Below are 16,205 nucleotides of genomic sequence, written 5' to 3' on the forward strand. Positions count from 1 at the left end.
ATAAAGAAATGCATGCTATTCGGGTGTGGATGCTTATAGCCGGTTAATTCCCCTTCAATCATACCCCTAATAGGTACCAAGCCGTTGTTTTTAAGAAAAGGCCCCTGTACAATTCTTAAATTGTAAAATAACTGGTCCTATGAGTTAACATCTCCTTCTGGGGCGGGAAGTCAAACAAAGAATAGTAAGAGAGATCTCTGAGTGTTGAGCCAGGGAAATGTGCTCCATTGATTAACAGCGTTTCTGCTTCCTGGCCAAGAGATCGGCTTCCCCCAACATGTGTTGTTTGTTTGCAGAGAGGACTGGTGCCATGTGTTTGTGTGCTTACTCTGAGTTCGCACCGAGGAGAGGGTGCACTTCCAGCTGAGCCACTCTGCATTTTAAACCAACAGCCAAACGCTCTCATATGTAGAGGCGCCTTTCTCAGTGTCTGAGTGTTCGCCTGCTGGCCATCATCTTCCTATTGGCTCAATATTTTGGCCCACTAAAGCACCGTTTTGTACCCCCCCCCCCCCTCAATCATTTGTCTCCCAGTCACCCTCTATCATCACAGGCACATACAGAACATTTATTTTAGATCCCTGTGGGTGTGTGGGCCATTCAAACGTCCTGACTCAGGGATTTCAAATGTCATTTAAAACCCATTCGATGCTGTTAAGGCTTTCTTTATTTTTCCAGCGTTAGACTACAAGGTCAGTTTGCTCCAACAGCTGATCAGCGATCAATAGGAGATTTAAATGTAAAGAGCCGTGGCCCCGGGGGCAGTTAGTTGCCGGTGCATGGTGTTGCCACAGGGGGGGCTAAGCCCAGGGGCTCAACAGAGACCTATATCGTCCCACAGACCCTCCACCCCCACCTTCCTCCCCACATCCCCAAGCTTGGTTAACTCTCAAGACCATGATTAATTCATGGTGGATTACTTTCTGGGGGCAGGGGGAGAAAACTAGGATTGCATATGGTCCTAACTGCACATGCAGGGTTTGGAAGATAAAGGCTCCCTCAGATTCATCCCACCGCCCGCGTGAGCCCTATTTTCATCCTTCCGGAAAAAGATCAAGCCTCAGTGTTTGGTCCTTCTTGATTATCATTACTGCTATGTTCACCGAAATAAGTTGGAAAAGTCCCTCCCAGCCGTCGGACCGCACCACAAGAACAGTAAGCTGCCGGGAATAATCATGTAGGAGCAGCCTAACAAACGCAAGACAAGCAGCAGAGGCGCCGTCACGCCAATCTCATCATTGTCCTTCACAGTTGCACAGCTAACTGCTTATGATTAGTGTACGACCGCAAGTAACTCAACAGAAGAATCCCAGGCCGCAGCCAGTGGTGGGGATAGAGGCGGTGTAAATTGTGATTTCGCTCCCCCTTGTGTCAGCAAGACAGTCCACATAAAGACCTATGAAAGCAAAATCAGCAGAAAACTTTTCTGTTGGTCGAACCCTCATTGTATTTGTCTATGAATTGTTGTTTAACATTACGTTTCTCCAGCTCTGCTTCTGCGTTCTCATTCAACCTCTTCTTTCTGTCTCTTCATCCCTCACTCAATGTTTTTGATAACCATTCATCTGAATTATTTACCTGTCACCATGTCGGTAAAGGCCAATTATTTCACATTCTGAATTAATGGGAAATCAGACGGGTAGACAAAAAGCACTCATTACAAGATGAGTGACACCGGAGTGATCATTAATACACTGTACAGTAAGACCGCTGTCAGATAGCCGCTCCAAAGAAAATGTGTTGAAAAAATGTATATGTATATTTTCTAGTTTTATTAGAAACACATTTTTGCCAACATGTTGTATTTATACAGTGAATGGTCTAATATGCACTGGAGGTCACATAAGCTTAGGTTTATTTGAACAATAAAAGACATCCCATTAGGGCTGATATTCAAAGAGATGTAGCAGCTACTAGCCGCATATTTGACCGTCAGTTTTAAATAGTTTGGACAAAAATAAAACCTGTCTAAGTATGTTATATTAACAATTTTATGAATGTATCTTCAGACTAAAAAGTAAGAAGTCAATTGCTTCTTTTAACACTTACATTTTGTCTCAACACGTTCAGCAGATGATGGTGCAAAGCCCACTTTAACAGTATTTGTGCTATTTTATTTGGCAAATGTCTACTTTACTTGTTTGTTTTTATTGATATTTTAATCTTTTTTTGTAAACAACATCTTGTACAAACTAGCACAGTGAATCACAACCCCAGCAAATATGTTTTTATCTCCATACAATATAAATGAAATCAATACAAAAGTTTGGTTGGTTGCTTGGAACAATTTTATATGGATCAAGAGGTTCTAAAACATGGTTTTCGATACTTCTGGACTCCTGAATTTAATAGATCACGTAAACAGTTGACTGTTCTAAGTCCCGTTTAGAAGCCCGGATTTTTTTTTTAGAAGGTAGACTTCATTTCGACATTTCAAGTTCACTTCCATTTTAAATAAAGGGTTTGCAATCCATAGAGGGTTTTCACTGTTTGCCTTTTGAAGGCGGCCTTCTTCAGATTTGGTGGAAATACTGAAAAAGAAAAAACGAAAGAAAATGGTCCACACGGAGGAACAATTGTCATTTCCTCTGGTCTCCGGAAACATTGTGTCAAAAAGTTTAAGTGTCAATATGGCAGAGCCTTGAGAGGCAAAGAGGTCTGAGGAGCTTCTGAATAAATACAAGGGACAAAAGTCGTACCTCGAACAGAGTGTGAACGCAACTCAGCTTGGAGCCCGGTCAGCACACCATCCCCGCTCGGCCTTATTCTCTCTCTGCAAAGCTATTCAGGTCTTTGACAGTAGCTAATGATGTTTTCCTGTTCAGGGCGTACCATAGGAGATTTCCAAAGGCTTGTTTTTACCCCACCGGTGAGTGTTAGGGAGCGACTGACATGAGTCAGGAGGGGTGACGGGGGTCCAAACAAAGGAGGGGGTGAATGGGGGGCAGTTCAGCAGTCTCACCCTTTTTTTTTTGGATGCGGCTTGGGGAGTTCATGAAGCAATTCACACACCCAAACACAATAATGAAGACAATGTTTTTAAGCATTATGCCAGATACGCTCTCCCCACAAAAAGCAACAACAAATCCAGAGGGAAAATAAATAAATAAATATGAAACGAAAATAAAAATGATTCAATGGCGTTGCCCTAACCCTGTCAATATCCATTTCCATGTTCTCGACCCCAGCCCCCATCACCACAAAACCTCACCAGGACCTGTTCCTCTCATCAGTAGAGTCCAGGCTCTCAGAGAGCTACCACACAGTGCCCTCGTTCATTTCCGAGGGTGCATGGGACAGGTGGTTGTTGTATCCGCTGCCGTTCAGGGACAGTGAGGTAAAGGGAGGACTGGGGCCGAACACATCGGAGGAGAGGCCGTGCATGGGTCCCGGGAGGCCTGGTTCTGGGCTGGGAGAATCCCCCGGATGGTGGGACATTATATCGGAGAAACGCTGCACCTCGCTGGAGGGGTGGTGGCCCGGCAGGGGGTGGTCCATACCTCCGAGGGGGGTCCCGGTGGGGCCTGAGGAGGGCACGAAGGGGAGATCGACCGGGGTCTGGGCTTGCGACGACGGAGGCCCCTGAGGGAAGAAGTCGTAGTTCCCTGTCGGACCGTAGTACTCGCTTTGATAATCTGCAGATCCAAGAGAAGATGGGAAAGTTAGCTCGGAGAACAATGCAGAAAGAACTCCAGAGACATTGAGGAATGCTTCCAATGTACGTGGCTTGATTTGTATAGAGAGGGAGGCAGACCCTCGCCGTACTACATTAGTCACAGGGCACGCTACACTTAAATCAAAAACTGCAATTGGGTGGGGAGAACAACGCAGCCACACAATTAATTAAAATGGGGGCCATTTCTTCAGCGATTCTACCTACTGAGACCGATTTCTTTTTAATTGTGCAGAATATTATAAGACTTTTTGCTTCAGCAGAAATAACAAAGGCCCGAGCACAAATGAAATTTTCTGAAGAAGATCAGATATTTCACAGACATTTCAGGGCTTGTGAAGGAAGTATGGTATCATATTACTTAGATAGAAACTCAGTGATCACCAAAAGCTTCCGGACGAGCTTACCCAAACTAAAAAATACACCAAAACTGTATTCTAGAAAATAATAACATGATAAGATCCTTATTGTGGCCTTTTCAAACTTGCTGCATTTTATATATTTGTTTGTTTACAAGTTAATGTAATGTTTTTACTAAATTCACATTTACATTCTTGTGAAAAGACACATCATGGGTAGACTATCAACTGTATTCCTTTAAGGTCTCAGCGTATTATAGAGTTAAAAAAAGGGTTGGATAAAATGGGGCCTTGTTCTGTCCAGTCCATACATGTCATTTATATATTATTACAATAAACAGTATTGTATTAAAATGAAGAGTATTTAACTTCACATTGTTTAATTTAATTCTATTTCACATGTATGTATAGTTTACTGATTTCCTACGTGTTGCACATTTTACTCCCTTGCACCATTTGTTGCCTTTTTCTTCTTATGTCTTGGAACTTTAAATTATCATTGCCAACAATATAAGCTATAGTTATTGTGCATATTACAATAAAACCTTTGAATCTTTAATCATAACAGCATGATATAATTACAATAGGAAACATATTTTGAACAACATGTTAAATAAAGTTAGATTAAAATAGAAGAATCATACTAAACATTATTTTACAATCAAATACAATTATATGTCATGAATAATCTAACTTTGGATAAATACAGAATACAAAAACATTGGCAAAAATTGAAATAGTAGCATACCTCCGTAGTAGGAGAAGGGCCCGTTGGGGATGAGCTCCCCGGGCTCCAACCGGTCCACCAGCGTCCTCATCCGCCTCGGGCTGCGGAAAAACGCGTGCCTACGCGCACCCAGCGCACTCAGCTGCTTCATGCGCCTCTCTTTGGAACGTCGATTCTGGAACCAGACCTAGACACACACAAACATTTCGTCTCAGCAAACATGCAAAAGTCATCTGACGCCATTTTGATTGCACGTCAATATTGTGTGTGAGATGGGAGGAGGGTGATATGGAGGTGATGGAGGACGTGGCTGAGGGCCGCATAAAGAAAATGTAAACACAAAAAATGTGCACGTTGTGGATTTTGTTTTGGAATCTGCAAATAAAGCCCACTGTATTAATTCCCTGCCGTGCACACGAAAGTGTAATTAGGTGTCATGTTTACCTTGGCACCTGCACCCAGCGGCTTCTCATGACAGTCAATAACCGGGATGACTGTGTGTTTTGCGGCGTGCGTGATGAGCCGGCGCGGTAAATCCGCGAGGATCTGCGGTGAGAGAACTGCGTCCAATTACGGTTCCAGGAGCGGGAGTCACATGTAACCTCCCTAATGATCTTTTAACCCTCTATTTACTCCGGCTCAGGCTACAGCAGCGGGGGCTTAAAATCTCCAATTAATACTTAATATGAGGGTTGTTACCGATATATTACCGGGCTCTTGGAGGTTATCATTTCCTAATCTATAGGCCGGCTTCCTTTTCCCCCTTAGGCTCATACATATTAGATAGCTTTACTTGCCACTTTTACTATTCATCTGCTAGCCCTCATCCTTATTCACGTTATGAAAAATAATAACCTGTTGGTAAACTAGAATATGTGGAAGTACGTTTTGCCACGTGGGTAGTAATATTTTTGGCGCATGGATATGAGATGTTATAAAAACCGATTTAGCCGTTCTTGGAAACAAAGAAAAAGACAAAATACTCCCTCATACAAAATTGATAATAATTTTAACAACAGCAGCTGTAATAATAATATTAAATACAAATAATAATGTTAAAAAAAATGGTCTTGACAAACCCCCTGGCCCTGCTGTAATCCAGAGTTGTGAGGAGACAACCTGAAGACCCTTGAAACAGATTTCTGTCTTCCACTTGGCTGGAGATGCTCGCAGCATGGCTAAATGTGGCCGCAAAGCGTGCTGGGAGCGCGGTGCCAGGACTCCCAGCAGCCCGGCGCCAGTTGGCGACTTTGCCCGGTCACCAGCGCCAAGAATCAAAAATACCCATATAAATTACCCGTTTCCAAATCAACCTCGTCCTCGGCCAATCTGTGGCTTAATGAATTATATGCGAAGGCAAAAAGGGGGCCTCCTTCTAAAGAGGGGTGAAGGATGTGGCGGGGGGGGGGGGGGGGGCTTCTTCCTGGTGGGATGAGGCCCTGCCGTTGGGTTCATGACAGTCTGCGCAGCTTGGGCAGCCACAACGTTTTCATAAATATAAGCTGTACATCGACACTTTTAATGGGTGCGTAACACCCTATAAAAGGAAGAGAAGCGCACCTCCTACTGTGGGTGTTCCCTTGGATATTATGTCATCACATGTTGACCATACAGAAGATAAGTATTCGTAAGGATTGTGAATGATTTGCACTTGGACTTTCGAACTTCAACAGATTCACAATATTCAAATTGTGAACAAGTTCTTATTTTATACTATATAGTCATTAGATGTTTGACAGTTGTTTTATTCTATCTCCTCGTGTGAACCTTATTTCCGCTATTGACACCTGGTTTTCTCTAGCGGGGATTAATAATGGCTTCTCATTATTTATTTTATTCACTTTGTGCCTACATTCATATCACAACCTGTTTTCACTGCTTCCCAACACCTGCACGCTATCCGTAAATCGGACTAGCCAGCACCCAACTTCTTCGTTCCTTACTGTTATACTTCCATTTATACAACCATATATTCACATTTAATAAAACCTTCCGCTACTGTAAACTCCCATCGCGCCACCTTTAATGCCATTTCGGCTGGATTGTAGCCAATTTGACTTCCGATACGTTTCTCCCTCTCTCTCAGGTCTACTCTTTACACTTCTATCGCTTCTCTTGTGATTTTATTATTTAATCTTTGTAACCCAGTCGTGGGGTGGTTATAGCTTTACTACTTCATCGATTTTGGTTGGGGTTCGTATAACTGGCTCCACTTTGCTCATAACTCACGAAGAGCTTATCTTTATCCGGTTTAATAAGCCCTGCCCTGATCCAGGCGCGTGCCGCTGGGGGACCCGCCGCTCTCCTACTGGATCGCGACCGCACTGTTGAGCGGTCTCGCGGTTCCTCTCCGGCAGCTGCTCCTGATGTGCCGGGTGGTTTGGGGTGGCAAGCGGAACGCGCCCTCAGGGTCTCTAGCTGTTTGGCCTTGAACTGGTGGTGCGGGGCGCCGCTTCCCCCCCAGGTTCTGGTCGTCATTCTCCGTTGTTGACCGTCTCTTTGGTTCGGGCACCAGGGCGGCTATCTCGTGTCCCTTAGCACCACAGTCGTCCTGCAGCTGGTCTGAGAGTCGGTGATAAATGGGTCGCTACACCCGTCTACTAACACAAAGATGAACGTTTGAATAACCGGAGTAAATCAAAACGGTCCGTAACTCAAATGTATACTGAATGCAATGACCACGTGTGTGAATTTATAAGGTGCGGAGATTAATGAAACTATCTCGAATATGTTTTAATGTGTCATTATTGGTTTTGAGTTTTAAGCAAATGTACGTTTATTGATTACAACTATAAGACTTTTCTACTTAAGTATTAAGTAGTAAACATTACGCAATACAAATCTGGCACCTAGCTAGGAACACACAATTTAATAAACTCATGTAAGTAATATTGGAGGCTAAAAATAACGAGCTTTACTGGTGCAGAGCACAAAATAAAAAGGGCTTGGATAAATACATGTTTTACAACTAAAAGCAACCAACGAGACGTTCTCCTTGAACATTTACGCGAATACAAATCCTGACCAACACAGCTTTATGGGAAAAAAAATCCATATTACTAATGTAGTGTAATATTATAGTTTTAACTTAGTTATTTTTTACTGGTGTAAAGAACTGAAAGACAGAGTAAAACACAAATGTGAACAATGATTTTTTGCTATCTCGCGGGGCGGCCATGACATCCATGCACCATTTACACACACATTAAGCACTGAGAGGAGCTGGCGTATTTACCTGCTGTTGTTCTAGGTAATCTTCTTTGCAAACGAATTTTGTTCTCGTCATATGTTNATAAATAAACCAGCGACTGTATTCGCCATGACACAGACAGTCTGTGGTTTGTACTTGTTTAACTTTTGTCTAGTTTCTGAACAGATATGAGGAGCTGTGAGCTCTGAGTGCTAACAGCTAACAGCTGATGTTGGTTTTGTGTTTCGCATTGAAGATGATGTCACGGCTCCGCCTACACTGTGTTACTATAGTTAGTGCCCCAGTTCCTAAACTGTAATGGAAACGCAGCATAAAGTGAGCCTGGCCTACCAAGGCCTAACTATACCGTACTAAGCCGTGCGAGGCCCTGCCATGGAAAAGCGCCATAAGATCCAATGGTGTAGTTCCACTCATGTTCAGAAGGTGTATAAATACTGTAATATTCTCTCCTTCTGAAGACATGTTCTCTGCTCATGTCATGCAAGGGTAATCTGTCTCTTATACTGTTGTACAACAATATAATATTTTAACTTCAACCACTTCTGTGTCTGTGTTTTAATGTGTTTCTATTTTGTTATTTGGTTATGTTGTGAGTGTTTAAGATATCGGATCCACGACAATGGTCAAAAGAAATGCAAGTGATTGGCCTTTCCCATTATTATTGTTTTTCATTTCTGTCTACCCACTCTGTCTGTTTCCTAAGATCTCTTAAAAAGAGTTCTGTAAAGGACTTCTTCAGTCTCCTGTGGTAGTATTCAATCACATGGCTGTCTTCTAGCAACAACAACACTCTTACTTGATGTCATGCTCTTGTCGTGAAAGAAGAATCAGGTGGCTTACTTTGACCAGAGGTGCCATGAGACCAGCAGGCAGGTCAAAGTAGGGGACGTTAGGCACCAGACTGGGGTCGTCCTGCACTGGATGTTGCCGATGACGTACGTGTGGGGAATGGCCGTTGAAGCCGTGTGGGGGTGGGCCAAAGTCCTGGTGCTGGCTTCCACCCCAGGGAGGATGTTCTGGCCCCATGCCTGGTGGAGGGAGTCTTTGATTTTGATGGTGGTGGGGAGGAGGACCTGGCATCTCTACAACAGGGAAAAAGAAAAGTGTCAGAATACAAGACATTTAAAAAAACATTAAAAAAACATTATGTATTTAAGTTTCCTGAAAAACGACATTGTACAAAATAAAATGTTAACACACCATGGTAACAGTTTAATTAGCCTTTGTCCAATACTTCATTTACTTATTAAAGCATGAATGCATCATAATTCAACTCAACAAAAGCTTGCATCATTAACATTAGTTTTGACTTCAGGACTGTGTTGCCCAGGAGATGCTAACAGCTAATGCTAACCGGCTCTCTTCCTCTTCCACAGATTTTAAGGAGGATTGTGATATCGCTGATTCAAAAAGCAGACCTCTTTCCAGATGCATTTGAAGCGCAGGACTGTAATGACACTTTCTGTCAGTCTACTTACACACACTATGATCATGCACCCCTTGCACATCACAGCAACCTGCCACAAGCAGCTAGCTTGATAGTTGTGAAGACTTCAAATTGCTTTTTTTATATTCAATATGATATGTTTACATTGATAATGTTCAATGTAGGGGAGGGGGTTTGCCCATGTGAGGGGCTGTCATTCTTGCCAACTTGGCAACAGTTTTTTGATCTAATGCTGCTAGCTTCTTTCATCGGAAGGAACAGGCAACATTGGTTTGGGGTTTTTCAGTCGACTAATTGTAAAGGTCTGGCTTTATTATGCTGGCTTCTCCAATCTCTTATCCAGCCTTGCATTAAAGGTCTCCTATTATGCTATTTTTAGGCATATATTATCGGTCTCAGATATATAAAAACATGTCTATGATGTGTTTTGCTCAAAATACCAAACAGATCATGCATTTTAGACATCCCTCATATCCCTCTATTTTTTTACACATACTCTCTCCAGTACAGGTTAGCTCTGAGTGTTAGCGATGCTTGCTAATGTAAAGAAAGACCATATTACTTCCAAAACACGCCAGGCATTGTTTCTGATAGCAATTTTCTGAGTGCCATGGGTCCACATATCCGATGTGACGCCGTTGTACCCCCGTTTTTTTTAGATTTGGGAACGGAGGAAAAGAGAGAGGGTATTATTTTCTGCCACTGCGTGAGTTCCCTGACGCACCGGGGACACATATTTATGTATAAAAGACATAAAAAAGTGCATTTTGCATGATAGGTCCCCTTTAAGTGAAATTCCGATCAATAACTTTATGCCTTATAACTCACCTCCGGGAAATTCTCCCTGAGCGTAGTCAAAGCGGTGGGGGGTGTACGGCGGCCTGTCATAGTGGTGTCTGGGGGGAAAGTCGTCCTGCATGAAGCGCGGCGGAAAGCGTCCAAAACTGTGTGGAGGTGGGGGCTGGTTGAAAGGAGGTGGTTGCTGGTGTGGAGGGAAAGGCCCTCTGAAATGGGGAGGTCGCTGTAAAAATTGGGCAACGAGATAAAATCATCAATCAGCAACAAAACCATGTCTTTGAGGCAAATACAAATAAAATCAGGTTAAATAAATAAATAAATAAATAAATGCAAAGCCAATGATCATCTACCACAAACCTGCATGCGTGGAGGAAAAGGGGGCTCCCTTTGGCCCCATGGAGGCTGGTCAGGCTGGTTCCCCCATGGTGGCTGCTGGTCATATGAGTTCCAAGATGGAGGGCCTTGGTCAGACCCACCTGGCCCGCTCCAGGGGCCTCCTTCTCTGGGAGGACCTCCGCTCCAGTTTTCTTGGTTCCTTTGCTCGTTCCACATCCCCTCGTGGCTGTTCCAGGGCGGGCAGGGAGGGGGGGGCTGGTTTGGGTCGAAAGGAGGCTGGTGAAGCACAGAAGAGTCATAAATAGCATGAGTACTGGAAAAACCTCTGAAGTTGTGCTGGATGTCTTCGAGATCTTCACAACACTACGTTTACTGAAGATTCAGCAGAGTACAGCAAACTCGTCGTTCCATGGAGTGACTGCCTTCACAATTTTCAGGCTTCCTTTATTCGAATCAGTTGTTATGCCTTGTTTTATGCGTAGGAGGGTCTCGGACACTAGGAGGCTCTCAGGCTCCCCTTCTTGACCTTGACTTTCTCTATCACATAGACACCATTGTTTCTTCCACCATCCTGAATCCCCCTATTCAATCATACTTTTGTTTGATCATTCTTAATGGTGTTCTGACCATGCTATCTTTATCTGCTAACTCCCTTCCTAACTTAACAGGTGCAAAAGTTCCCATAATGAGAACACTCCACAGATGAACAGTTAACGTATGCGTTTCTGAGCACGTATGCTTTCAATGCTTAGGGTTGTTATTAGGGATGGGTATTGTTAAGGTTTTAACGGTACTACTACTTTTATTGATAACGCTTATCGATCCGGTCTTTTAGTTTAACGGTACTCTTATTGGTTCTTTTGGAGAAAAAAATAAGATAAACTAACTAAACAAATGTAACAACAAATAACTCAGTTACCTCTAATCATCAACCCATGTTTGTATAATTTAGTTAACTCCGTGTGTTGCTGCTAGCATACACAACATAGGCTACCTGACGTGGAAACGTTACTCGTGGATGGGGCTACAGAGCTACTAGAAAGACAGTCGAGCCCGGTGCGTCTGAATGTGGTGCACTTTTGCTAAATGTTTAGACAAATTGCTCGTGTTACCGCCCTTACATGCTAAACTCTTATTGCACTTTTGGTAATGAGCATTGTCCACATCGAGACGGGTAAAGTTTAACCACACCTCGGAGCGTGTTCTCTCTGGCATCTCCTCCGTGTGTGTGTGTTGCTGCATGTAGCAGCTGCGTGTGTGTAAACTGCCCCGCCCCCTCGCACACAGACAGGGGAGAGATCTCTCGCCTGGATTGGAAAGATCGAAAATACTAAAAATAATCATAGACACATTTTTGCAGTCTTTTTGCGTATTAGAAACGGGGTTGGCGACACTAAAACTGCAATATAAAGTTTGTGTACCATAATATATACGACATCTTTTTTTACATGTCTCCAGTACCGATAAAAAGACAGATAACGTCGGAGCTTAAAGAGCAACTTCCAGGTTAAAGACACCTGTGAATAAATGTGTAGGAAAATGATGAATACACTAGATTTTCAAAAAAATATACAGAAATATACACTACAGTGACATCTGGCGTCGTTTTGGTAAGAAATGTTCACTTCCGCATAAAAAAGCCTCAGCTGCGGCGCACCTCGGAACGTCCTGGGAGGTCACTCTCGAGGTCTGACAACGTGACACATCCCTTGGTATACTTGCACTGGTGACTCACAATTTGTTCAAGTAATTTGACAAAATTAGGCTCGGTCGTCAGGCGATTTGTAGAGTGACCAAGTGGAGTCCTTTAACTCGGCCTAAACACCCATCCGACTCACATTTCCACGTAATTTGCCAAATTAATTTGTAGCTCATGTCCGACGAAGGTGTACGTGTGAAATGGCGGTCTTTTACTCGGGCCTAAACACCCATCCGACTCCGTAATTTGACAAAATTAAGGCTTGTCGGCGACTACGCGTGCCTTCAGACCTGGCAAAGCAATTTGTAAACTTACGTGCCTTTATGGCAGGCATAAACATTCTTGTTCGGACCGGACCCTCGACACCGTCTCGGGGTCTACTCTCGTTGTCTTGCTACACGTGACACAATGCTTGGTATACTTGCCACAATGTACTCACAATTTTTCCTGTAGTACGACAAAATTATGGCTGTCGTGGTCGTCTCCACGACTGCCTTTCCGTTCCGCCTTGTTTAACTTAATAAAATTGGGTCCTTATTTACAAACGTTCCGTCCCCTTTCACAAGGACGTCGGGGAGGGTATTACCATTCATTACTAATCTTTACTTAAAGGTCCCGTCTTTCGCCAAAAATTTCAACCTTTTTTATATAAATTTGACAATTTTTCGTGTTTCACTGAAACTCACCGTCAAGAGTACACAGGGGTGTCCTCCCGCGTAGTAGGGTCCCTCGTTGTCACGTATATTATCTATTTTTTTATGTTGTTTTTGTCCCGTTTTAGTTACCTAAATTTCACGTCCTTCGAGGCCGTGGTGTGTGTCGATGTAAGGATTTAGGGTGTGGTAGCACTGGATGCCCACTAAATTTGATCAAAGACCCCCCTTTCTCACCGACTTTTAGCCTATTTGGGACGAGTGTCTACACCATTTTCACTAACAAAGTCTCTGGGCGGTTATCATTTACGTCCCAGCCCGGCCCAGGTCACGAACCTTACCTCTCTGGGCGGATCCCTTATTGAGGCCACGACTTCGAAAAAAATTTACGTCGATGTACGTACCACTGTTCCATGCTAAATATGGATTTTAGTCGGTTTTTTTTTTTTACCGAATTTCCCGGGGGTGGGGGGCACCCACCTAATCAAAGTTTCGTACGTGTGAGCGGTACAGCAGAAGGTAGGTTTATCTGGCCCCCTTTTGTGGAGCTAAATCGGGGAGTGTGTCATGGGCTTCTGCCTGATTCGTCGAGGTCGTGCCGAGGGGAGTGTACATGGTTGAGACGAGTAACATAGAAGTAGTTATTCCTTGGGTGGAGCTTAATCGGGAGTGTGTGGGGCTCCTGGCCTGATTCGTCGAGGTCGTGCCGGAGGGTCGTGTACGTGTGAGACGAGTACAGTCAGAAGGTAGTTATCTGGCCCTTTTGTGGAGCTAAATCGGGAGTGGTGTGGGGTCTCTCTCTACCTGCACACTGCCACATCGTGCGACGGTCGTAGACACAGACAGGACATAGGATTGGTTACGGGTGACGACGAGTGATTGTTATGATATCGGTAGTTGTGGTTGACTTTCCAAGTACCTCTTATGTCGTGGATGCTCGCTTAACTACTACCACACGGGAGTCCGATCTAGAGGTCCCAATCTGGTCTGACTACCAACAAGAGGTTACAAGGTGCACTCTCCTTCGCGCGCGTCTGGGCGGAGCGGTCGTTGCCTCGAGGCTAAGTGTTACCTGGCTATGACAGAGACCGACTGATATCAGTCAGGAAGATGGTTAAAAATTCTACTCTCAGCGTCCTACTTGTGAGTAAGACTATATTGAGGGAGTGTGTGTGGTTGATGCCGGGCCTTACAGCGCTGACTCCTCTGTGGAGGCACGTTGCACCGTAAGGTATTGGAGCACGTGGCACTCAGGGGGCCCGGGGGCCTGAATTCGATGACGTGGGGCCGATGATCTCTCTGGTATCTTGGGGGCTCTCTGAGCTTTTAGTGAATTCTGGTTCTTGGAGTACGGGACCATGGGATCTCTCACCCCCTTAAACGGCACGATTGCGTCGTCGCTACCGGTGCCGAACATGATAAAGACCGAGAGAGATGTGATAGACAATACGGAATTTGAACGAACTTTTAGGCGATATGAATGTACTGTGGTTGCGCTACTTATATCCTAAACAGACTTAAAATGCCTAAAGAACTCCTATAAAAGAGTCTACGAGTCCCTTTGTGTACCATTCTCTTCGCGTTTAAATCGGAGTAGTATCGATATGAAGATCTCTTATGTTGCAGGAGAATACAACATGACCAGTAGGTGGTTTGGCTTGCGTTGCATGAGTCGTCGGTGAGGCGTAAGTAAAAGACTGGGCATGCCCCCATTCCTACAAATATTGCAAGACACCTCTTCCAATCCTCTAACGCATCAGACAGTAAACGATGCTATAGGTAAACAACATCTAAATGCTAACCTCGTAGCTCAATAGAGGAACCTATACAGTCCGTCTTATATCAAAAAGGTATAGAGGAACCTCTTAACCCAGTTACGTGTTGATAACTATAGTGATACGTTATAACCTGGTTCACGTATATATTTAGCGACGTCCCTATAACATGCACTATATTCCGCCGCTGTTCTAATAGAATTTTATCAGCCTTTTGCCCATACGGATTATTGTGCAGAACAGCTCTTCTCTCAACAATGAGGCTCCAGTAAAAGAGCCGTGCTCCTAGTTATCCTCAGTTGTAACTTTAGGGACTCGATCCTTTACGCGGCTCTTAATCAACGGAACGGCGTCAGAGGCTCACCCAGTGATCAATGGTTAGCTATAGGAAGCGTTGTTACGTACCTGTTTGGTGTTTGAGGGTGAGTCCTATAAGCACAAACGCTTTCTCCCCGCACCCTTTGCTACTATTGCAACTTGGTCACTACTGTTGTTCACAAATATTTGCAACGGTCCCTCTCAATCATCAGACAGGTAAAACCGTCGGTGCTGGAATCCGCTTAATTATAATATTAGGCTATACTTGTATAAGAGGACCTTTTACGTGTGCTTCTTATACAGCGTAGGAAAAGGCGCTCTCTACACATCCGTTACAAATTTACGTATAGTGACGCGATTCTTCTCGTCGTCTTAGTGGGTCGCGGTCGGCAAGCAAAGCGAAATCACTACACAACAAACGGCGTGGAACAGACACAATCAAAACACACACCCGTCCACCTACCACAATGACTCTTAGTGCGGCCTTTTTGACACGAAAAAAGGCACTTTTGTCTGACGTTTGGCTCAGTAGCATGGAGACCGCAAGCGTTAGTACACGTGCATCTAGTGGAAGAGAGTTCTGATGAGTCAGGAGTAGACGAAAAGGAGTACGCTTCGCGCTTTATAACGTGTTGTTTTCCGTATAGGGTCGCCTCCGAGGTGTTGGAACCAGAGGCGGTCTAGCAGTTCAGTTAGGTCCGGCATAGAGCGCAGAGGGAAGGCATGTGTCGTGGCATCACACCCTCAACGTAATCATTCGCTCTATAGCCGACGTATGAGAGGCGTAATGAAAGACAATACCTAGTCATTGTTGTCAGGACGGTCAATGCAAAGATATAATTAGTTACGGTGCAGGTCAATATCGGTACTTATATACTATGATTGAAGTTGTTACAACACTACACTGGCAATCGATTGTAAACATCGATTGGCCGGCCAGGGGTGAGTGGTTCTGTCGACGGGTCAAGAAGGTGACCAAGAAGAGTGTGGTGTCGGTTAAAGAGAGCTCCGGCCAATAATAGCAAGATAAAAACCGACGAGGAGGACCAGAGAACCGGCGCGATCGTCCGAGTACTAATATCCAACACAGGCAGTATACGTAAACTTATAAGTGTAAGAAGACACAGCTTTGATCGTAACCCTAGGTACAAATCAATTATGCCAATGTGGCCGGCAGGGGGGAACACAGGGGCACAATGCAGTTGCGCC

At 44.2% G+C, this 16,205-nt stretch overlaps 1 protein-coding gene across 2 annotated transcripts in view; it reads right to left on the minus strand.

Annotated features, from left to right (window-relative positions):
• Positions 1-1,797: 1,797 nt before the first annotated feature.
• lhx1a (LIM homeobox 1a) overlaps positions 1,798-16,205 on the minus strand; it is a 32,156-nt gene continuing 17,748 nt past the window's right edge. For both annotated transcript variants that reach the window (XM_010796050.1, XM_010796049.1), the window contains exons 4-5: positions 4,781-4,946; positions 1,798-3,635 (exon numbers count right to left, since the gene is read on the minus strand). In XM_010796050.1, coding sequence (XP_010794352.1) covers positions 3,256-3,635; positions 4,781-4,946 — 546 coding nt within the window. In that variant the 3' untranslated portion in view covers positions 1,798-3,255. The remainder of the gene's footprint in view (positions 3,636-4,780; positions 4,947-16,205) is intronic.

Source organism: Notothenia coriiceps, unplaced genomic scaffold, assembly GCF_000735185.1.
Source record: "Notothenia coriiceps isolate Sejong01 unplaced genomic scaffold, NC01 NC01_scaffold00037250, whole genome shotgun sequence".
Classification (NCBI taxonomy): Eukaryota; Metazoa; Chordata; class Actinopteri; order Perciformes; family Nototheniidae; genus Notothenia; species Notothenia coriiceps.